This window comes from Triturus cristatus, chromosome 2_2, assembly GCF_964204655.1.
Source record: "Triturus cristatus chromosome 2_2, aTriCri1.1, whole genome shotgun sequence".
In the NCBI taxonomy this organism is placed as follows: domain Eukaryota; kingdom Metazoa; phylum Chordata; class Amphibia; order Caudata; family Salamandridae; genus Triturus; species Triturus cristatus.
The window spans coordinates 353,001,102-353,024,995 of NC_140582.1; the positions used below are offsets into that span (position 1 = coordinate 353,001,102).

At 51.3% G+C, this 23,894-nt stretch overlaps 1 protein-coding gene across 2 annotated transcripts in view; it reads left to right on the forward strand.

Moving 5' to 3' along the window:
• Positions 1 to 23,894, forward strand: part of CENPE (centromere protein E) — a 1,911,253-nt gene that overhangs the window by 1,321,706 nt on the left and 565,653 nt on the right. For both annotated transcript variants that reach the window (XM_085641421.1, XM_085641422.1), the window contains one exon: positions 21,345 to 21,515. In XM_085641421.1, the coding sequence (XP_085497547.1) occupies positions 21,345 to 21,515 (171 nt within the window). The remainder of the gene's footprint in view (positions 1 to 21,344; positions 21,516 to 23,894) is intronic.

Here is a 23,894-nt window from a genome sequence, read left to right on the forward strand (position 1 = left end):
TTCAACCTACAACTACAAAGTCCAGTAGGACTTAAGTATTATAATCTATGTTATATGTACCTAGACAATATCTGTGTGATCTTTCAATTCAGTATCTCAAGATTACAATGGTATTACAACAGCAAGCACAGATCCCAACCGCTGCTCACCAATGTGAGAAGTTGGCCTGATGTATGATGTCACTAGTTCTAGTGTACACCTTATATCAGTCCAAATCCCCTTATGGTGATTGGTTGTAAAGTCAACCTTATAGACCAGCTATCCTAGTGGTAGCATGGACAAGAGCAGTCTTAGGCTAAACTCTGAATGGCATGTGAAGCCAGCTGTGATACCATATATAATCCCTTGAATACCAAATGAAAGGACACCACAACAGATATATATATCAAATAAAGTGATGGTACCCAGATCTACTCCAGCTGTCGGAGGTACCACAGAGGAGGTTGCCATGCCTGCCGAACTTGCTGACCAAGGACAAGGGGAGAGTGTTCCACCCCAATCTCCCCTCCCTCCGCTTGACGGCATGGCTCCTGAATTCATCCAGTACGGACATCTAGATCTTCCACCGGACTGTATGAGCATTCTTCGGGAGGCAAAGAGGCCCTCCACGAGGAAGTCGTATGGCTTTAAATGGAAAAGATTCTGCTTCTGGTGTAGAGATAACACCCTTGATCCGATCCGGGGTCAAGAACAGGTTATTCTCCCCTACTTACTGTACTTGGCGAAGTCTGGGTTAAAGTACTCTTCCATCAGAGTACACTTAGCTGCTATTACAGCCTATAGGAAGTCTCCTACCCTGTGAGAAGTTGGCCTGATGTATGATGTCACTAGTTCTAGTGTACACCTTATATCAGTCCAAATCCCCTTTTGGTGATTGGTTGTAAAGTCAACCTTATAGACCAGCTATCCTAGTGGTAGCATGGACAAGAGCAGTCTTAGGCTAAACTCTGAATGGCATGTGAAGCCAGCTGTGATACCATATATAATCCCTTGAATACCAAATGAAAGGACACCACAACAGAAATATATATAAAATAAAGTGTATTTATTCTAGTCAAACCCTCAGCACTCTTTATGAGATTAGAGGTAAGTACAACACAGTCTTATTTAAGCATACATTAAGTCACACAGGTAAGTAATACAGTTAGGCCCTAGGGGCCACGCAAACCATATACTAAGTAAGTGGTATAAGAACCACTGTCACGGAAATAGAATAGGCCTAGGCCTAGGGAATCGCTGGGGCTACACTACACTAGCGTTAGTTAGGAAGTGGGAGGCCCACGGGATTCGTGTGCAGAGTGGAAACACTCACGCGTAATGCGTAAAGGTCAATAGCAATAGTACAGTTTAGAAAACGGTAGATTTAGGACACTTCCGGAGTAGCTAGGAAGTTGAGACTTGAAAACTAGACACTAGGATAGTCACTATCCTGATGAGCACCGGAGTACCCAAGTTACCTAGCCCACAGGCTGCGGGTGCATAGGGGTGAAGATGCGTCGTTTTCGTCGTCGACTCCTATGGATGCCTGAAGAAAGATGCTGACAGGCAGTCAGTGAAGAGTGTCCGGTGGATCCCAAGGCTGGGATCAAGAAGAGAAGAAACCTGCAAGCAGAAGGGACAGAGTCAAGGTCACTAGCCAGTGACCACGTGGAACCAGGAAGGAACCAGGCGATGTTGTGAAGATTACAGGTGAAGGTGAAGCTTGTCGCTGCAGCCAGGAGGACCAGGAAGCGTCGAGGACGACCAGGACCAGGAGGCGAGCTGTCCCACGAAGGCTCTTGCTGTCGGCGGCGTCGAAGTTGGACTAGGACTCACCAAGCCTTGGCAAGCGGAACCCACGAAGAACGGAGGACTTGCTTCTGGTTCAGACCAGGAAGGTCTGGGGTGCTTCTTCTTTGCAGAGAAGCGGGAGCCAGTCTGGAGGAGCCAAACCAGCGCAGAAGATTTTAGGGAGCGTCGTCACAAAGGCCCCCAGCCAGCGGGCAAGCAACCGGACAGACGCGGCAAGCAGGAAAATGCAGAAGGGCCCCACGCAGGACTCGTGGAGTGTGGGGGGCTGATCTTCGGTGCAGATGGTGCTTGGGGTTGGGGCTTCTCAATCCCCGGTGCACAACTTCGAGGGTGCCTCAGAAGCTGCGCTTTAAGTTACTAGCCACTTTTTCCAGGTAGCCGGTCCCACGTCGCTCGTCGCCTCCACGGATCTCAGCTTTGCTGTGGATGTGGATCAGGGTCGGAGAAGTCTGGAAGTCAAGGCTCTGGTCGGGCTCTGCAGTCGGTTCCTCGTAGAACGTGGGCAAAGCAAAGGGTAGTCTCTTGATGGTGCCTGTTTGCACAGGGTAGCCACTCCTTGGCTACAAGGGAGATTCTTCAGTCTTCTTCTTTCGTCGAATGTCGAAGGTCCAGAGTTTCTGTTCAGTTTTGCAGGTTCAGCATAATCTAAAGTCTTGAGGCCCAACTCCCACTCTTATACTAATCTGGGGGGCTGGGATACCTGCTAGGTCACGCCTTATGGGTGGGACCTGGGAGGGGGTGGTTACACCCACTTCCCTTTGTCCAGTTTCGCGCCAGAGCTGGGGCTGGAGTGCCCCAGCGCCGGTTTGAACTGGACTATGCAAGGAACACCTTGTGTGCCCCAGGCATGTCTCATTCCTTTCAGCCCACCCTGCCCCAATACACTAAAGGCTGTCTGGGGAGGTGCTAGCACCCCCCCAAGCAGGAAACCTATTGTCCAGGCCTCCCTGGCTGGGATCACTCCCAGCTGCAGGAGGTCAGACTTGTGTCGTGGCAGCAGCATCCATTTTGTGATGCTGAGGCTTTGGTCAGAGGCCAACAGTTGAAGTATGATTTTAACATGTCTTTCCCTCTAGAAGGGGGAAATAATATTCTCATGTCCAGAAATGGCATGGGGGTATTATTACACAGTGTTAGACACCTTACACGACATGTTTCGATAAAGCCAAACCATAGTTACCATAACGGTCTAAGATTATAAGGCACTTTAAGAGTATATGGTAGGCTATATCATAGAACAGCTATAAGGACTTAGTTCCGAAAGCTGCAGACAGGCTCAGCTCATGCTAGAGCACCATCTCACATGTTACCAAGCACTCTGCCTCCAGGATTGTTAAGGCCTGCCATAGGAGTGACTGATAGGTACACATGTGTCTATATGTAAGTTAGGTATAGGAATACTACACCTAAGCAAGGGGTGATTACACGACCTTGCCCCAGCTGAGTGATCAGCCAGTTGTGTCAAAATGGAAGGCCAGGCCAGGGGTGGCATAATACATGCTGCAGCCCCTGGTAGGCCTAGGGTACACCTATGCCCTGGGTACCTAGGGTACACTGTACAGGGGCCAATAAGGTGACCCTATCCAATTGGGTTATGCACCTAAAGTACATAGTATTAATTTAGAGAGAGAACAGCAGGGCTGTGGGTCTGATTAGCAGGCCCACAGCCACATCTAAGTCGAAAACCAGTAAAGCAAAAGCAAAAAGTGGGGGTGAACATAGAAAGCAGACCCTACTCTCCTACATACCCAGACCTCATTCTTTCAGATGCCAGTGGTAAAGGATTTCTTAGAAGGGCTTTAGAAAGTTTACCCACCTGTGAGGTCTCCTTCCTGGGAACTGAACATCGTTCTCTCTAAGCTGATGGGAGCCCCTTTTGAACTGATTCATAAGGCCTCCTTGCAACATCTGACGTGGAAGGCTGCCTTCTTAGTAGCCATCACTTCGGCCCTTAGGGTTAGTGAAATTCAGTCCCTCTGCTGCAAGGAACCTTACACTGTGTTTCATGCTAATAGGGTGGTGCTCCGTACCCATCCGAGCTTCCTACCCAAGGTGGTCCCGGACTTCCACATTAACCAGGTGATCACGTTGCCCACCTTCTTTCCTCAACCGACCACTCCCCCGGAGAGAGCCCTACACTCTCTTGACCTCCGGAGGGTTTTGAAATTCTATCTGGCTAAGACCCTTACTCTTAGAAAGTCAGACAGGCTCTTTGTGAACTATGGGCCCACGAATACCGGGCTGGCTGCATCCAAGACCTCTATTTCAAGATGGATTGTCTCTTGTATAGCTTTGGCTTACCAACTATCCCACAAAGTTCTGCAGGGTAAACCTAGAGCACACTCTACTCGAGGGAAGGCTTCTACGGTAGCACTCCTTCGCAACGTTCCCATGTCTGAGATCTGTAAAGCGGCTACATGGCGCTCAGTCCATACTTTTACGCGCCATTACTGCCTAGATTCAGACGCGCAGGCCGACGCCCAGGTGGGGCAGGCTTCTCTGAGGAACCTGTTTGCATAACTGTAAATGCAAAATGTATTTTGCTGTTTGTTTTTTTAACTGTTTTTTGCTCGTCCGCGAGACTTTGGGTATGGGCTTGCTACTCTATTCATAGGTTATGACTATTGATGAGTATCCCCTGGATGAGAAGGATTAGTTACTTACCTGTAATCCTAGTTCTCATCCAGGGGTATACTCATCAAAGTCATAAGCGACCCACCCACCTCCCCGGACGAGCAATGTTTTCTCTTTAAATAAGTGATGTATGGAAGGCAGATCTACTCAGGTGCGGAGGCACCGCCAAAAAGAACTGGCCCAACTGCCACCTGTAGTGCATCATGGGAGCAGGGGGTCACAGGCAGGCCTTAAAGGCACGGTCCCCCTACTCTAATGCCTTAAAGGCAGGTGTGAGAAGTTGGCCTGATATGTAGTGATCACTATTCTAGTGATCACTGTGTATCATTCCAAACGACCCTTATTGATGATTGGTTGTAAGTCAACCTTATAGACCAGCTATCCTAGTAGCGTGGATACGAGCAGTCTTAGGCTAAACTCTAGAGGGCGTGTTAAGCCAGCTGTTTTACCACCACATTTACCCCTTGAACACCACGTGAAAGGACACCACACAAGTTGTTATGAAAATAAAGGATATTTATTTATAACAAGACTACCCTGGCTCTTTATGAGTCAGGGAGCTAAGCACACTACAAAACTCTTACGAAAATACTTCAGTTGCACAATTTACACAAATGCCCGAGGGGCACGAGAAACCATCTACACTATCAGTGAAATGCGAATGGTTAGAGTCTGGAGTTACTGATTCCGGAGGGATCCGATCAGTGGGACTAAACGAAAAAGGAACTGGACACTTGTAGAGCGAACCTGCGATGGAGCACCGAAATGCTCGAGTTACCTAGCCCAGAGGCTGCGGCTGCGGGAGGTTCGGCAAGATGTCGGGAGTCCTCGTTGTAGTCTCAGGAGCCTGAAAGAAGAAGTTGCTGGCAGGCGACCAGTGACGATGTTCAGCGAGATCCAAGCCTGGATCGGGGATGAAGGAAACCTGAAAGCAGAGGGGACTCAGTTCTCAACCGCTAGCCAGCGATCGTGTGGGCACCAGGAGGGTACCGGCTGAAGTCACCTCGACCAGGTGAGTGGATGACGTCGGACTCGGCTGTTCCTCAGACCAGGAGGCGCGGCGGTGACCAGGATGGAGGGCGAGCTGTCCCACGAAGGTGTCTGCTGTCGATGATGCTGGGCCCAGGAGTGGGGCAGCAGGTCTTGGCAGTGGCGAGCCTACGCGGTGGAGTCAAGATGGCGTCTGGAGTGGACCAGGAGGGTCCGTGGTACTCCTCTGTTGAAGGGGAGCAAGAGCCAGTCTGGAGCAACCAGACTAGTGATGAAACAATCGTGGTGCGTCGTGAAGAGGGCCACAAGCCGGTCGGCAAGTGGTCGGACAACGCGGTGAACAGCAAGGAGCGGAAGGGCCCCCACGCAGATCTCGTGGATGCTGGGGAGGCAGACTTCGGTGCTGGAGCTGCTCAGGGTTAGGGCTTCTCAAACCCTAGGTGCACTCACTCGAGGGTCCCTCGGTGGGCGTGCTAGATAAGCGTCGTGCAGGTTCTGAAGATGGCCGGTCCCGCAGGTCTTGTCACACCTACGACTCTCAGCTGGGCTGATGATGTAGGTAAGAGGTCAGAGATGGCAGGGAACCCGGGTCTCGTCGAGCTGGACAGTCTTGATCCGTAGGAGAGACTTACAGCAAACCGCAAGCGCTTAGGTGGTGCCTACTGGTGCAGGGTGGCTACTCCTTAGCCACAAGGGAGAGTCTTCAGAAATAGTCAAGAGTTCCTTTCGTGGAAAGTAGTTCAAGATTCAGAATTATCCAATTTGGGAAGGGGACTCGCTCCTACCTTTATTCTAAGAAAAGGGGCTGGCCCGTGACTAGGTCCTACCTATGGGTGGAGCCAGGAGGGGGGTGGTGACACCCCTATCCTTTGTCCGGCTTCGCCCCGGCTCAGGGGCAGGGTTGCCCCCGAAACTGGTTTGAGCCGGGCTATGCACAGTGAGCGCCAGGGTGCCACTTGCAATCACCTTCCTTTCAGCCCTGCCTACCTGGGATACACAAACCCTGTCTGGGATGGTGCTAACACCGCCCTCGACAGGAAACCCTTTGTCCAAGCTCCCCTCGCTGGAAGGTCTCCCAGCAGCAGGAGGTCAGACTTGTGTCTGGTGGCAGCATCCATTTTGTGATGCTGAGGCTTGAGTCAACTTTAACCGGGGTTCAAGGTTACTTCCATGTCGTGCCCCTCTAAAAGGGGGGAATGCTAACCCCGTCGCCAGGACTGGCGAGGGGTTCGTATTCCAATTCGTATGACACCTTACTCGACATGTGTAGGTGATGCGATGCCAAAGTTAGCAAATAACCGCAAGGATTATAATGCATTTCAAAGTAGTTGGCCCGCGTCACCATGGAACGGCTATTAGGACTTGGTTCCGCAAGCCGTCGACGGGCTCAGCTCGCGCCAGAGCACCGCCCCACATGGTTCCCTGCACTCTGCCTTCAGGATTGATAAGGCCTGCCATAGGAGTGACTGATAGGAATCCATGTGTCCATTTTAGGGTTAGGTGTAGGAATACTACACCTACAGCAACGGGTGATTACACCACTTTGCCCCAGCTGTCGGGCAGCCAGTTGTGTCAGATTTGGGCGGCCATCCAGGGGTGGCATAATACATGCTGCAGGCCCTGGGTACACCGATGCCCTGGATACCTGTGGTATGCTGAGACAGGGACTGACAAGGCGGTCCAGTTCCAATTGGTGGATGCACCTAATGTACATGTGTGTTAATTTCGAGAGAGAACAGCTAGGCTGTGGGTCTGATTGGCAGGCCCACAGCCAGGGAAAGTCGTAAACCAATGAAGCAAAAGCAAAAAATCTGGGTGATCATAGGATTGCAGACCCTACTCTCCTACAGCAGGGTGTCAGTTTTCTTGGTTTCTTGATACTCTACTGCAGCCTACTGGCGAATGCCTACAATTACATGTTGCTTTATGGCAATAAAGCAGTGCTGTGTTATAATTTGCCTGATGCTTCCTTTTTTCCTTACGGGTTACGGGGGCACTACTATGCAAAAATATGTAATTTACAGCATTGCCATGTTTTGAACATTATTAGGCTGCATTTATATGTTTTCACATATGTATATATATATATGTATATATATGTATTTTTTATATGCTCCGGGATCCCGCACATGGGCGGGGATTATTCATAGATTATGACTTTGATGAGTATACCCCTGGATGAGAACTAGGATTACAGGTAAGTAACTAATCCTTCTTTAAATGGTCACTTCTGGTGCAATCTGCACTTTCTGGGGGTCTGTGCGCTTCGTAGGGCCCTCCGTATGCTTCGTACCAGTGTTAGAAAGCTTCGTGCCGTTTCTCACGCTTCCCACGTGAGCACGCGTACTGGGACTCAAGCCGTACGGGCCGTACCTTCGTAGGTACGCGTCATACGAGTCCGGTACGCCTCTTGCCACTCCTCACGCTTCCCACGTGAGCAGCGTCTAGTTCTTTAAAGCGGTACGGGCCGTACAGGTGCAGGGTCGCGCCGTACGGGCATGGTGCGAATCGCACTAAGACTCGCGCTTCCCGCGTGAGTGGGACGACAGCGCCGTACGGACCGTACACAGGAAAGTACGTGTCGTACAGGGGCGCTTGGGGCTCACAGTACCTTCTTCTTGGGGGCAAAGTTCGTGGCGGCCTCAGCAGTCCTTGGCAGGGGCGTCCCGCGTTGCAGTCCCACTGGTCAGTGGACGGTGATGCTTCGGGGGGGCGGCCTCAGGACGTCACAGCACACCTCGATGTTGGAAGCAGGAGGGGCAGCTCGGGGGGTGATTTTTCAGCGCGCAGCGCTGTAGGCATCGGCCAGGATCGGCGAACCAGTGCGCCGTCGGTCCTCACAGTGGTCTCTACAGCCTGGGGTCGCAGAGGCTCGGCGCTTGGACACAGGCAGTCTCTCCTTACGTTGCGAGCTCCGGCTCGAGGGGACAGTTGTTCACTTTGTTCAGGCCAGGCAGGGCAGGCCTTCACGGTGCTCACAGCAGCACAGTCGATCAGGAGTCTCGTTGCTCAGCGAGATGGGGGCACACAAGTTCTCTGGAGTCAGCGTTAGCAATCCACCCACAGCAGCTTCCTCTTCTTCCAGGGAGGGGTAGCGCCCACTGTTCCTGGGGCGCAGTTCGGGGGCAAGTTCACAAGCAAGCCCTTGGAGATTGTTTTTAAAGCACAAGTTGAATTTAAAGTCTTTCTCAGTCTTTTCTTCCTCTCTTTCCAGCAGCAAGGCACCCACTGTAGGAAGGTGGATATCTGACTATGGTTACCCCCAACTTTTTGCCTAGTGTCTAGCTGGTTTTTCGACTTAGTTGGCCTGAGATCCTGCTATTCAGGGTCTCAGGCTGTCTGCTCTCTCTTTAAAATGGACTCCATGTACCCTAGGTACATACCCAATTGGTAAGGATCACCTTATTGGACCCTGTACAGTGTACCCTAGGTACCCAGGGCATAGGTGTACCCTAGGCCTCCCAGGGGCTGCAGCATGTATTATGCCACCCCTGGTCTGGCCTTCCAATCAGACACAACTGGCTGATCACTCAGCTGGGGCAAGGTCGTGTAATCACCCCTTGCTTAGATATAGTATACCTATATCTACCCTTAAAATAGACACATGTGTACCTATCAGCCACTCCTATGGCAGGCCTTAACAATCCTGGAGGCAGAGTGCTTGGTAACATGTGAGATGGTGCTCTAGCATGAGCTGAGCCTGTCTGCAGCTTTCGGAACCATGTCCTTATAGCTGTTCTATGATATGGCCTACCATATACTCTTAAAGTGCCTTATAATCTTAAACGGTTATGGTAACTATGGTTTGGCTTTATCAAAACATGTTGTGTAAGGTGTCTAACACTTTGGAATAATACCCCCATACCATTTCTGGTGATGAGGATATTATTCCTCCCTTCTAGAGGGAGAGACATGTTAAAATCCTACTTTGCTGTTTAACTCTGACCAAAGCCTCAGCATCACAAAATGGATGCTGCTGCCACAGACACGAGTCTGACCTCCTGCTGCTGGGAGTGATCCTGGCAAGGGATGCTTGGACAATAGGTTTCCTGCTTGGGGAGGTGCTAGCACCTCCCCAGACAGACTTTAATGTATTGGGGCAGGGAGGGCTGAAAGGAATGAGACATGCCTGGGGCACACAAGGTGTCCCATGCGTAGTCCAGTTCAAACCGGTGCTGGGGCACTCCAGCCCCAGTCCTGGCGCGAAACTGGACAAAGGGAAGGGAGTGTAACCACCCCCCTCCCAGGTCCCACCCATAAGGCGTGACCTAGCAGGCACCAGGTCCCACCCATAAGGCGTGACCTAGCAGGCAACCCAGCCCCCCAGATTAGTATAAGTGTGGTAGCTGGGCCCCAGGAGATTAGATTATCCTGAACCTGCAAGTTGAACAGAAACTCTGGACCTTCGACATTCGACGAAAGAAGAAGACTGAAGAATCTCCCTTGTGGCCAAGGAGTGGCCACCCTGTGCAAACAGGCACCACCAAGAGACTTACCCTTTGCTTTGCTGAAGTTCTACGAGGGACCGACTGCAGAGCCTGACCAGAGCCTGGACTTCCAGACTTCTCCGACCCTGATCCACATCCACAGCCGAGCTGAGATCTGTGGAGGCGACGAGAGACGTGGGACCGGCTACCTGGGAAAAGTGGCGAGTATCTTCCAGCGCAGCTTCTGAGGCACCCTCGAAGTTGTGCACCGGGGATTGAGAAGCCCCAACCCCAAGCACCATCTGCACCGAAGATCAGCCCCCCACACTCCACGAGTCCTGCGAGGGGCCCTTCTGCATTTTCCTGCTTGCCGCGTCTGTCCGGTCACTGGCCCGTTGGCTAGTAACCTTTGCGACGACACACCTGTAACTTTCGACTGCTGGTTTGGCTCCTCCAGACTGGCTACTGCTCTTCTGAAAAAGGGAAGCACCCCAGACCTTCCTGGTCTTCACCAGAAGCAAGTCCTTCATTCTTCATGGGTTCCGCTTGCCAAGGCTTGGTGAGTCCTAGTTCGACTTCGATGCCGCCGACACCAAGAGCCTTCGTGGGACAGCTCGCCTCCTGGTCCTGGTCGTCCTCGACGTCTCCTGGTACCCGTGGCTGCTGCGACAAGCTTCACCTCTTCACCTGCAAACTCTCGACATTGCCTTGTCCCTTCCTGGTTCCACGTGGTCACTGGCTAGTGACCCAGACTCTGTCCCTTCTGCTTGCAGGTATCCTTCCTTCTTGATCCCAGCCTTGGGATCCACCGGACACTCTTCACTGACTGTCTGTCAGCATCTTTCCTTCAGGCATCCATAGGAGTCGACGACGAAACCCGACGCAACTTCACACCTATGCACCCGCAGCCCGTGGGCTAGGTAACTTGGGTACCCCGGTGCTCATCAGGATATTGACTATCCTAGTGTCTAGTTCTCAAGTCTCGACTTCCTAGTTGCTTCAGAAGTGTCCTAAACCTTATTAATTCTAAACTGTACTATTTCTATCGATTATACGCATTATGCGTGAGTGTTTCCACTCTGCACCTGAATCCCGTGGGCCTCCCACTTCCTAACCTTTAGTAGTGTAGTGTAGCCCCAGTGATTCCCTAGGCCTAGGCCTATCCTATTTCCGTGACAGTGGTCCTTATACCACTTACTTAGTATATGGTTTGCGTGGCCCCTAGGGCCTAACTGTATTGCTTACCTGTGTGACTTAATGTATGCTTGAATAAGACTGTGTTGTACTTACCTCGAATCTCATAAAGAGTGCTGAGGGTTTGACTAGAATAAATACACTTTATTTTATATATATATCTGTTGTGGTGTCCTTTCATTTGGTATTCAAGGGGTTACAAATGGTATAACAGCTGGCTTCACATGCCATTCAGAGTTTAGCCTAAGACTGCTCTTGTCCATGCTACCACTAGGATAGTGGTCTATAAGGTTGACTTTACAACCAATCACCATAAGGGTTGTTTGGACTGATATAGGGTGTATACTAGAATTAGTGACATCATACATCAGGCCAACTTCTCACACCCACCACAGGCCAGCCTCTCAGGCTTAGAGACAGTACTCCTCCATGCAGCTTTCCCAGGTCCTTCTCTTCGGGCAGAGGTTCTTCTTGGCATAAACAGGATCTGATTTCTTAGGAGCAGGGCTCCTTCTTTTATACACAGTTTATTTTGTTCTTTGTCACCAGGGGGCCTGTGCCTGGCTCAGTCTGGTTTTCGAGCTCTTTGTTGTGGTGACTCTGCTCTTTCCTTTAAGTGCACAGGGCAGAGACACCAGCCGCTCCACAGGGGGCGGAGCCAGCATTGTGGTGGGAGAGCACAGGTCTATTCAGAGTCAAGGTGTACTCCTCCCACCCATCCTGGTGTAATCTCTCTACCCACCACCTGGCAGCCAGGCTGTCTCCTGGAATTCTCCAGCCCTGCCCCTCACTGAACCTAGGCAGCACACACACACAGCAGAGGCGGACTGAAATGGCGTAGGCAAGTAAATACTAACTTTCTAACAGTAGTATTTACAAACACAAGATATTAAAATAAACTTTACTAAAAGAAGTATTTTATTATTCTGAGTTCAGGCATACTAAACTTGACTTTCTACCATGCTCTCTGAGTCCGCTGGGATTATAGCGTGTAATAATTCCAGCAGCCCATTTTGGACTATGGAGAGCAGGTAGCCTTCAATAGTGAAAAACGAAAATGGCTGTAATTCACTATTCGGGCATGTCACACACATCAGGGCATGTCCTACCTTATGCCTACAATGCACCCTGCCCTTGGGCCTACCAGAGGGGTGACTAATATGTAGTTAAGGGAAGGTTTAGGGACTGGCAAGTAGGTGCACTTGCGTAGTCAGCATGACAGTACCAGACTGCACGCAGGGTCTGCAATGGCAGACCCTAGACACATTTTACTAGGCCGCTTCTGTGGGTGGCACAACCAGTGCTGCAAGCCCACCAGCAGCATTTGTATTTACAAGCCCTGGCATTCCTGGTGCACTTTACTAGGGGCTGATAGTAAACCAAATAAGCCAAACATGGACACCACTCAATGTATACACTTTTCAAAGGGAGTACTTGCACTGTGGCACTGATTAGCAGTGGCACAGTGCCCTGAGCAGCTAACACCAACAAAACACATGAGGCACATCAGCAAAAAGTGGAAGGGAAACTCACGCCAAGGTGCCAGGTGTAACACCAGCTGTCTGCTGCGCGCTCCTGGTAGTTTTGGTCCCCCTCCGTGGACCTCGCCGTGTCAGCCTGTGTTCCTGTCCCTTGCTTGTTGGAGCTTTGCGCGTCTGTGTCTTCTTTCTCACGTCTGTGCTTCTCGACTGTGGAACCGTTCCGGCCTTGTTACCGGCTTCGGGATAGACACCCATTCAGCTGTCCCCTTCTCTGTGTGTTCTCCTGGGGCGGACTCTGCCTCTGTTCCTCCATTTTTTCCTTGGCTTTGAGGGTGGTTCTTTTCTTTCTCTGGTACTCGCGGGGTGCCTTCTGCCCCTCTGAGTTTTCTGGAGGACGCCCTTTGCTCCTCGGGTAGGCTTGTGGTATCCTGGCCTTCCTTCTCCTTGCTTACTTTTGCTTGGTGGGTACTGGGCCGTCCTTCCTGTCCCCATGACATCCCCTTTTTGGGTGCTGTGTTCTTCCAAGCTGGTGAGGTTCTCTCGCAGACCCTCCTCCCCTCTGGGTATGGCTAGGGTATCTATTCTATGTTAAGAAATCTGCGGCTAGTAGCCTCTATCAGATGTACAAGTTACTTACCTTCAGTAACGATGTATCTGGTAGAGACGATTCTATCTGCAGATTCCTTCACGGCCCGCCCTTCCTCCCCGTTCTGCGAGGATCCTTCAGCTTGGTCTTCTGCACTCGCCTCCCTTCGGGTGGCATTTGCTTTGTTCCTTTAATTTGATCCCTCTCTTTTTGTTTTTCATCGCTTGGGGTTTCTGGATCTTCTGCGCTCCTTTGCGTTTGGGTCTCTATAATGTGTCAATTATGATCATCCTACACTGTGCTCTTTGTCGTCTTCCTTATGCATATGCCACTAATGTGCTTTTCGGATTCGCAACCTAGGGTCTGGCAGTGCTCAGTGCAAAGTCAATTGACACCAGCAATTCGCTGTCCTGTTACCCAACCATCAGATTCTCCAACTGATGCCTCATCCTCTTTTGCTTTTCCTTAAAGACGCCTTCCAGATATCTCAACTCTGGTATTTTGGGAGCCTGGTGTCTGAGTTAATCAGAGTAAAGCCTGCCAGCACCGATTGAATGGCTGTCTCTTTACCAAGTCAGTCTTCACACACTTGTTACCCAGTCCCATCTCACTATTTCTATAAAAGCCCTCTAGATCTAACAGAAATACCTGTGGGCACTCCCGAAGGAATGTCTCTTCCAGAGATTTCCTTCCGGGTAATGCACTACAGCCTTCTAGATCACTCCCAAAGGAGCAGCTCTTCCAGCAGCTATTCTCCTGGGTAATGCACTACTGCCTTCTAGATCACTCCTGTAGGAGCGTCTCTTCCCTTCTATTTCAAAAGGAAATTTACACTAGCTAGTCTTCCGGCATATACCGGGAACCACCACATGCATTTCATTAGTTCCCAATAAAAGAAAAACCCAATGCATGCATTTCTATACTATAATTGCCAGAGAACCATGTATTTAAAAAATTTAAGGTACAAAAAAGTTAGTTCTCGTTTCCCCTCTTTTGCCTTCGAACAAGGACCCTTCCCTGCCCATCTTTTGAATAGGCAGACTTTCGTACAACACTCAGCGTCTGCTTACCTGATTTTTACGCAGTTTCCATTCAATCAAGGGCAGACAGCTCTTCCAGCGGACGTAGCCTTGGACAGTCTAGATTAACTCCTGGCTGACTCCACCAAATGTTGCCGCACAAAAGAAAAAGAAGGCACGGCTTCTGTGGCAAGATAGTACAAAGTTTTTAATATAAGCATACACGGAAGGTCAGTCAGCTCCGTGGAACTGGAATCTGACCTCCAACTTAAAATCGGCGGTGAGCTTCTTTTATACACTTTTTAGCGTAAATACATCAAATATGCAAAATATAGGACCACACCTCTTTTTGAGCATAAAATCATATCAGAAGTAATACTTTAAACAAAAAATCTAATCACATGGTTATTGATACGAGACGTGTGTGTGTGTGTGTTATTTGGTTATGTGTCTACACTACCGCTTGTATTACCTGTTGTCCTTGGTGTTTCTCTTCAGAGACTAGCTGTGCTCAACTCCCTAAATGTCTTCTGCTCTTTAAGGCCCAATTTCCCACCTATCCGATGCTTCCTCGCTACCTTATTTACTTTTTTCTCAAAACATGTTCTCGCAATGCGGGCCTGTAGCTTTCCATTTCTGCTATGTCTAATTATATTTCTCTATTCTACTGAAGCTTGCGTTTGCCTCCCTCACTGTATTTTGTGGTGTTATTCTATTCCACTATGGCAGATTGCCTTCTTCATTTTCTACAGTTATTCTAACAGCTGAGCCCACTCCACAGACTCTCCACCTTGGGAGGTACTCCTTTGGTATCTGTTCTAAAGGTGATTAATCAGCGGTTAGAAGTATCTGTCAGAAAAACGAGTTACTTATCTATGGTAACTATCTGAAAGAAACACGTTAGTTAGATTCCTCACCTTAGAATATCCCCAGGCGTCAGACTGGATCCGGAAGATTTTTCGTCAGCAATACCCCTTGCGCGTCGCTAGGCGTCGTCTGCGGCTCCGCGTCCGTCGTCGGCGTCGTGCGCCGGGATGACGTCGTCGGAGTACTTAGACGCCGCCCTCGCGCGCTGACGTCAGTTCTTCTTTTTTCCGCGCCAGTAAGCGCAGATCCGGGAGAGCTACCCCTTTTAGTCTTTTTTGACTAAATCTTTTTTGATCACTTTTGATCCTTGTCTGTCGACATCTGGTGCCGGTAGGATGCCTGGGTTCAATGCTTGCGAGGATTGCCATCGACTGATGTCGGTGACCGATCACCACCGCCGGTGCCTTTACTGTTTAGGCCCCGACCACGACGCGGAGTCGTGCTCCGATTGCCAGGCCCTGACTTCGAAGGCTAGGCGGGAGCGGTCCCGCAAGCTTCTCGAGCTTCGCCACTCGGCTCCGCGTCGTGCGCGATCCCGGTCCAGGAGGAGGTCCAAGGATCGCTCGCGGAGCCCTAGCCGACGCCACCACCGATCGTCCGGCTCCAAGTCGTCGGGTAAGTCCAAACATTCTAAGAAGTCCAAGAGGCGACATCGCTCTTCGGACTCCCCTCGTCGGTCGCGCGACTCGGCCGAGGGTCAGGGTGGTTCCACCCCCGCGGCTCCAGCGGAGCCGCAGGCGCCGCGTTCGTCCCCACACCCTCCGGTCCCTGGGACTAACGCGACGTCGGCGGAGATCAGTGCCTACCTCTCGGCCATGAGGAGACTGGCCCCGCCGTCGACGCCCGCTGGCGCGCCTTCGGGCCCCGCGGGCTCGACTGGGCGACCTTGCCTGCCGGCGGCTCCGGCCCCGGCGCCGTCGACGACTCCGGTCTCGACGCCGCAGGTCCCCGCGGGGCCCATGCCGGGGCCCCCGTCGACGCCGGTTAACCTAATCACTCCTCCACCGGCGCCGGCGAATGAACCGCCGGCGCCGACGCCTTCGCCTCCGGCGCCGCCGACGCCTTCGGCGCCGACTCCGGACGGCGTCCAACCCCAGTTTAGCCCTATTCCGGACCCGACGCCGCAACGGCGTCGACCGACGCCACGGCCGGCGCCGCTTGAGACCTATCATCTCTACAGTCCGGATCCGATCATTCCTCCTGTCTATCAGGAATCGGAAGACGGGGGCGACTGGGAGGGGTTCGAGGACCCTATGGCTGTTCAGTCACAGCTTTCACAGGACTGGGCAGATGAACTGGGGGAGGCCAGTGGGCTGGACACCTCGCCAGACACTGGATTCACTTCTCCTCCGACTGTGGCTTCGGAGGAGGGTGCAGCATTTTCTGTGGTGCTGCGCAAGGCAGCCACAGCCCTTGGGCTCGAGCTGCCTGCCGTGGCTGTGAGGACTAACATCCTCACTGAGGTGCTTCAATCCGCAGCAAGCTCCACTGAGCCTCTGCTGCTGTTCAATGAGGCCCTCACTGACGTTCTGCAGGGCACCTGGTCCAAGCCCTCCACAGTTCCTCCTGTGGATAGGAACGTCGCCAGGCGCCACCGCCCTGCTCCGGGCGACCCCAGTTTCCTGTCCCAACACCCCACCCCCGAGAGTCTGGTTATCCAGGCCTTTACCTCCCAATCCTCCTTCCCGACCGCTCCGCCGGACCGGGATTCCAAGAGACTCGAGCAGTTTGGCAAGAAACTGTTCTCGTCCCTTAGTTTGGGCCTGCGGTCTTTGAACACCGCCTGTCTCTTGGACCGTTATTCCCATTCTCTGTGGGATACGGTGGAGGACGTGCTGCCCCTGTGTCGGGAGGAGGCCCGGACACGCCTTACCCAGGCTTTGGCCGATGGGAGGGATGCAGCACGGCACGCCATACGCTGTGGGCTTGACACCACGGACTCGCTGGGTCGGGCGATTTCCACCACGGTGGCGCTCCGCCGCCACGCCTGGATGCGGTCCACGTCATTTTCCGGGGATGTCCAGTCCACCCTCATGGACATGCCCTTTGATGGCACTCGCCTGTTTGGTGAGAAGGCGGACAGTGCGCTGAACCGCTTCAAGGACTCCCGGGCTACGGCCAAGTCCTTGGGCCTCTCGGCTCCGCGGGCGCACACCTCCGCTTTTCGCCCCTTTCGTGGCCAAGGAAGGGGCGCCTCCTCGCGTCCGCAAAGCCACCAGCCGCAGAACCAACCTGCGCGCGGTCGCGGACGTGGTTTCCGCCGTGGCGGAAATGGAGGACGACGTGGTCAGCCCACCTCCACCCCGGCAGCATCCGCCTCAAAGCACTCCTAGTCCGAGCTTTCAGGCCCATACCACGCCAGTGGGCGGCAGAGTTAGCCATCACCTGCTCTACTGGCGGTCCATAACATCGGACAGGTGGGTGCTGCAAATCGTCCGAAGGGGCTACTCCCTCCCCTTCGAGACGACCCCTCCAGCCATGCCACCGCAGCACCACCGTATCTCGGGGGATCATTTGAATCTTCTCCGCGAGGAAGTTTCGGCTCTCTTGGCCAAGGGGGCCGTCGAGCGCGTTCCGAGTCCAGAAGTAGGTCGTGGTTGTTATTCCCACTACTTTCTGGTTCCCAAGAAGGGCAAGGGGGGCCTACGCCCTATCTTGGACCTCCGGAATGTCAATGCCTTCCTCCGAAAGGAAAGGTTCAAGATGCTAACGTTGGCTCAGGTTTTAGCTGCCCTAGACCCTGGAGACTGGATGGTAGCGTTGGACTTGCAGGACGCATATTTCCATATCCCCGTCCTGCCGGCCCACCGGCGTTACCTGCGGTTCACGGTGGGCCAAGAGCACTTTCAGTTTACCGTGCTCCCCTTCGGCCTCACCAGTGCCCCTCGGGTGTTCACGAAAGTGATGGCGGTGGTCGCAGCTCATCTGCGCAGATCAGGGGTTCCAGTCTTCCCCTATCTCGACGACTGGTTGTTGAAGGCGGGCTCGCCCCAGGCAGTCGTCTCCCACCTCCAGACTACGGCGGATCTCCTGCATTTGCTGGGGTTTTCCATCAACGTGCCGAAGTCACACCGGAGTCCCTCTCAGAAGCTCCTCTTCATCGGAGCGGTTCTCGATTCGGCGCAGTTCCGGGTCCATCCGCCGGAACAGCGGGTCCGGGATATACAGGCCCTGATTCCCATCTTTCGGCCTCTATCCCGGGTTTCGGTCAGGCTAGTGTTGCGGCTTCTGGGGCTGATGGCCTCCTGCATCCTACTAGTGCATCACGCCAGGCGGCGCATGCGGGCTCTGCAGTGGGACCTGAAGTTTCAGTGGGCCCAGCATCACGGCAACCTGTCCGACCATGTCTTGATCTCGGAGGGCACTGCACAACAGTTGCAGTGGTGGCTCACGGACCGCGAGTGGGTCAAGGGCAAGAGCCTCTCCCTTCCCCAACCGGAGCATGTCGTAGTGACGGATGCGTCCCTCCTGGGATGGGGTGGCCATATGGGAGAGGCGGAGATCAGAGGCCTCTGGTCTCCGGCGGAGTCTCGTCTCCACATCAACCTGTTGGAGTTGAGAGCGATCTGGCTTGCACTGAAAGCCTTCCTTCCCTCTGTCAGGGGAAGTGTCGTGCTGGTGTTCACGGACAACACCACCGCCATGTGGTATTGCAACAAACAGGGCGGGGTGGGGTCGTGGACCCTTTGTCAGGAGGCTCTGCGCCTCTGGACATGGCTGGAACACCAGGGCGTCACCCTGGTGGTTCAACATCTGGCGGGCTCTCTGAACGCCAGAGCAGACGAACTCAGCCGCCAGTGCATGATGGATCACGAATGGCGTCTGAACTCCGAAGTGGCGCAAGGTCTCTTTCAGCAGTGGGGAGAGCCTTGGTTAGATCTATTCGCCACCGAAGAGAACGCGCAATGTCAGCAGTTCTGCGCGTTGGAATTTCCAAGGCGGCACTCGCTCGGCGACGCTTTTCGTCACGAGTGGAGTTGCGGTCTGTTGTACGCCTTTCCGCCTATACCACTTCTGCCCAGAGTGCTGAAGAAGATCAGGCACGACCGGGCCCAAGTCATCTTGGTGGCTCCGGATTGGGCACGAAGATACTGGTATCCCGAGCTACTCAGTATGTTGACCGATCCCCTGATTCGTCTGCCCCTTCGGGAGGATCTTCTGTCGCAGCAGCAGGGGACGGTCCTCCACCCGAACCTGTCCAGCCTCCACCTCCATGCGTGGAGATTGAGCGGCGGCAGTTGATGCCATTTGACTTGCCTCCTGAAGTCTGTGATATCATTCTGGCAGCCAGGCGTCCCTCCACAAAGTCGGTATACGCCTGCCGGTGGAACAAATTTGTGGCATGGTGCACAGCAAAGGCTGTGGATCCCCTTTCCGCCCCTCTTTCTGAGGTTCTCCTCTTTCTTCTTTCTCTGGCCCGGCAGGGCTCTGCCCTGGGCACCCTGAAAGGTTATCTTGCTGCCATCTCCGCCTTCTTGCGGCTTCCTGATCAGCCTTCTCTTTTCAAGTCCCCTGTGGTTACACGCTTTCTCAAAGGCATTACACACACGTTCCCTCCGGTCCCTTTTGTAATGCCTCAGTGGGACTTGAATCTGGTCTTGACATTCTTGATGTGCGCTCCCTTCGAGCCTCTTCACAATTGCCCTCTTCGTCTTCTGACTCTTAAGACTGCTTTTCTGGTAGCCATCACCTCGGCTAGACGGGTGAGTGAGCTCCAGGCTTTATCTTCAAAGCCTCCTTTTCTGTCTGTTCATCCGGACAAGGTTGTCCTTCGGCCTCGTCCCTCCTTTCTTCCTAAAGTGGTGACTCCATTTCACCTTGGGCAGTCTGTCACCTTGCCCACCTTCTTTCCGCCTCCGCATCCTTCCAAAGAGGAAGAGAGGCTCCACCGTCTGGACCCAAAACGTGCGCTCTCCTTTTATCTGGACCGCACAAAACAGTTCCGGGTGGACGACCAGCTTTTTGTTGGGTACGTGGGTGCTAAGAAGGGGAAAGCTGTGCACAAACGGACCATCTCTCGGTGGGTCGTTTTGTGTATAAAAATTTGCTATTCCTTGGCTAAAAAGGACCCTCCTGCTGGGCTGCGCGCCCATTCTACTCGGGCCACAGCGGCTACTACTGCCTTGGGACGGGGAGTCCCTTTGCAGGACATCTGTCAGGCGGCGACGTGGGCTTCGCTACACACGTTTGCCAGGCATTATTGCCTTGACAGCCAAGTCCGGAGGGATGGCTTCTTTGGCCGTTCTGTCCTCCAGGACTTTCTGGTGTGATCTTGGTTCGCAGACCCACCACCGGGGATGGTATTGCTTGGGTATCTATTCTAAGGTGAGGAATCTAACTAACGTGTTTCTTTCAGATGAACAAGTTACTTACCTTCGGTAACGATGTATCTGTAAGAAACATTAGTTAGTTAGATTCCTCACCGACCCACCCATCCTCCCCGTTCTGCGAACTGACATCTAGGGTTAAGGTTGTCCTTTCAGGCCCCTATTTTTTATTTTTGGCACCAGTGTCGGTCTTTGCATGGCTCTGCGTTCCTGGCGCGGAAGGCTATGTACAAGAACTGACGTCAGCGCGCGAGGGCGGCGTCTAAGTACTCCGACGACGTCATCCCGGCGCACGACGCCGACGACGGACGCGGAGCCGCAGACGACGCCTAGCGACGCGCAAGGGGTATTGCTGACGAAAAATCTTCCGGATCCAGTCTGACGCCTGGGGATATTCTAAGGTGAGGAATCTAACTAACTAATGTTTCTTACAGATACATCGTTACCGAAGGTAAGTAACTTGTTCTTCTGTTCGGTAGGTACTCTAACCCCAAATTCCTCACTGCTCTCCCGCCTCCCCATTCTGTGGAGTGGTCTCTGTTTACCACCTAAAAATGCTCCATGATTTAAAATCTGCATACTGGTGCTTCCAGTTTTGTTGTGCTCCCCATCCAATAGCGCAGAAAGAGTCAAGAAAGAAAGTGATCGCGGCACTAACCGGTAGCGCTTATATGCGGCTCCTGTCTGTCATTTCCGGGGCGGAACAAAGTCAGCACAGAGCCACACAGTGCTACCTAGCGACACACAGGAGCACTGCTCTGAAAGCGTTAGGATCTAGTCTGACATCTCTGGATATTCTAATGGTGAGGAATCTGCAGTTAGGTTGAGTATCCACCAGAAAAAGTACTAACTATAGTAACTAATTCATTTGAGAGAAATCAAAAGCAGCTTTTTGACATGTGCCATACACACACTTGTATAGCAACTGAAGCTCACACAATTGGCATGGACCTATTCAGAGGTGTTCTCTACAAAGAGATGAATGATTCTACAAGGCTGTTTACTAGTGTATTCTTTTTCTGTTGTAGGAGCTGCGAGCTGAGGTAAAGAGAAACAAAGATTTGTCAGAACAGGTGGCTATTCTAGAGGAAGAAATTGCCGCTTTGCAGGCCGAGCAAAACAAACCTGCTTCTTCAAAAACAGATGGTGAAATTGCCAAGCATATGGATATTTTGGAGGATAAAAATAAGCAATTTAAGGTAATTATGAAACCGTGATTTTACTGTGGGTAGTCACATTGTAATAGAAGAAAATTTTATGTTTACCACTTAAAGAATTTCAGGTATATCAGTCTGCATTTTATGTAGACAAAAATAAAACCTGGATCAAAAAAATCAATGGCTTGGGTTGGCCTCCTTCTATCATTGCTTTGTTGGAGTGTAATACATATTTTGATTCTACCCATAATACAGCCATTGTTTTTTTTTTGTTCGTGTCATTCACACTTTACATCAGTCCACTGGACAGCCATTTGCTATTTGTATTTTTTTGCAGTGTGATTGATGGACTTTTACCTATTTACTGTTGTAGTCTGCCTGTTGAGGCAAAATGCTCACTACAGACTACAACTAGCTACCAAGGGCATAAGGCACACCGGCCATTGAGTCCTTGCATGCTCAGTAGCTAGGGAGACAATTGGCTCAAGCATATCGATCGGTACAATAGTATCATATATGGCAGCATATGCGGAACTCTCTAGTGCCAAGCGCATCTTCTCTACTTACGTCACTTCTTTGTCTAACTGGAAGTATTGGAAGGGATACCAATTGGGAGCTCTAAGACTGACTGTTTCTACTGTAGTTTGAACAGCCTTGGTTGTCTTTTATTGACTCTTATAGCTAATGCTTTGCTGGTCTTGAGCTGAATATCCGAGCAGGCTTAACAATGCCACATCCGGCAGAGTTGTAGCATGAAGCAGTGGATGTGTGCATTGCACCTGATGCATTTCAGGCACATCCCAGTGGGTGATTTAGCGCTCCAGTGCTGCCCTCACATTGCATTGGAAGAGTGCAGCTGGAAGGTGTGGTTGTGCTCCATACTCTAACACTCCAGAGCTGTAACTCAGGTTCTTTATTTGAAGATAGGTTTTCTCTTTCATTTATTTTAAGCAGCCCACTTGTACTGTTTGTTTTATTGTGACCTATTCACCCCAGCTCAATGGACTTGAAGGCAGGCGCCTTCTTTATTAGCTTTCAAAGGGAGCTCTGTTAACATTTTTTTTTACAAGCCTGGTTTAACCAAGTTTGGCTGAACTCTTTTAACCAGCTGGGATCTGCAAACTGCAAGTGTCTGGAATAATATCTGCATGTGTAAAAAGGGTATTTTTTTTAAATACTAGGCAATAAAATACATCTTGATAATAGATGTAGAAGAAAATGTGCATTATTTGTTAGCTCGCCTTATAATTTGTAGACAATATGGTCTATTTATTATCCTAGTTCACATTTGGCATGTTCCTCTATCTTGTGACTGGTTAGATGTTATGTTACATGAATTTATATAGCGCACAGCTGCCCAAGCAAAGGGGCGTCCCAGCGCTAACCGGCAAAAGAAAGGATGAAAGGCTGCAGAAGAAGGCAAATCCTAGATTGCTCTATATCTATGAGGGTGCTCTGGAGCTTAATGCACCTGCTGTTAAAAACCGCTTTACATTTAGATCAGTGGTTTCAGTGTACAACGCTGACTGAGCTTTTCATTCTTTTCTTTAGTAACAGTAAGTTGGGTAAACTCAATGTTTTTATTAAATGTAACTTATTTGAGGAACAGGATTAAAAAACAAATTCAAAAATAGGTTTAAAAAGACAAACATGCAATTAGTCAATCCACTATTTAAATCCAATATGAGGCCTTCTTTTACAGTTGTGATCTGGCTGGGTAACATAAGGCTAGTTGTGTTGCTGGTGTGAAATGGTAAAACTTTCAGAAAGAACAAAACCTAATTGTTACTGAGGACAAAGGCAGGGAGGACTTTTGTTGAATTGCTATTCAACTTTCTTAATGGAATAATCTGATAGACGCTTCCATCCACAGATTCCTTACCTTAGTATTTCCCCAGGTGTCTGACTAGATCCGGATGATTTTTGAGCAGTAACCCCTACGCGCTGGTAGGTGAAGTTGTTCGACTCATCAGCAGTGGTGTGCATGGTACCTATATAGGCACCACCACAGCGCGCTGACTCTAGTTTGTTCCTTTACACAGCAGATAGCGCGGAATTGATCTGAGCTAACCACCAGTCCGTTTTTGACTGGCTGTTGTCTAACTTTTTTGAGAATTTTCTCCTGGTGTTAGGTCAGGTCCCCCAAGAAATTGGCTGATTTCAAACCATGTGGGGACTGCCACAGGCAAATGTTGGTGATGGACCTCCACTTGGTATGTTTGTGGTACTTGGAGCGGGACCATAACTCCAAGACCTGCCAAGCGCTGCAGGAGTTCTCCCTCAAGATCCTTGCTGCACGACGCCGGTTGACTTCACGACACTTGAGGTCCCATTCATACAGAAGGTCCCGGGACCATTTCACGGAGCCTTTCCTGACAGTTGTTGGGTAAGTCCCGCAAGTACAAGAATTTGAAGAGATCT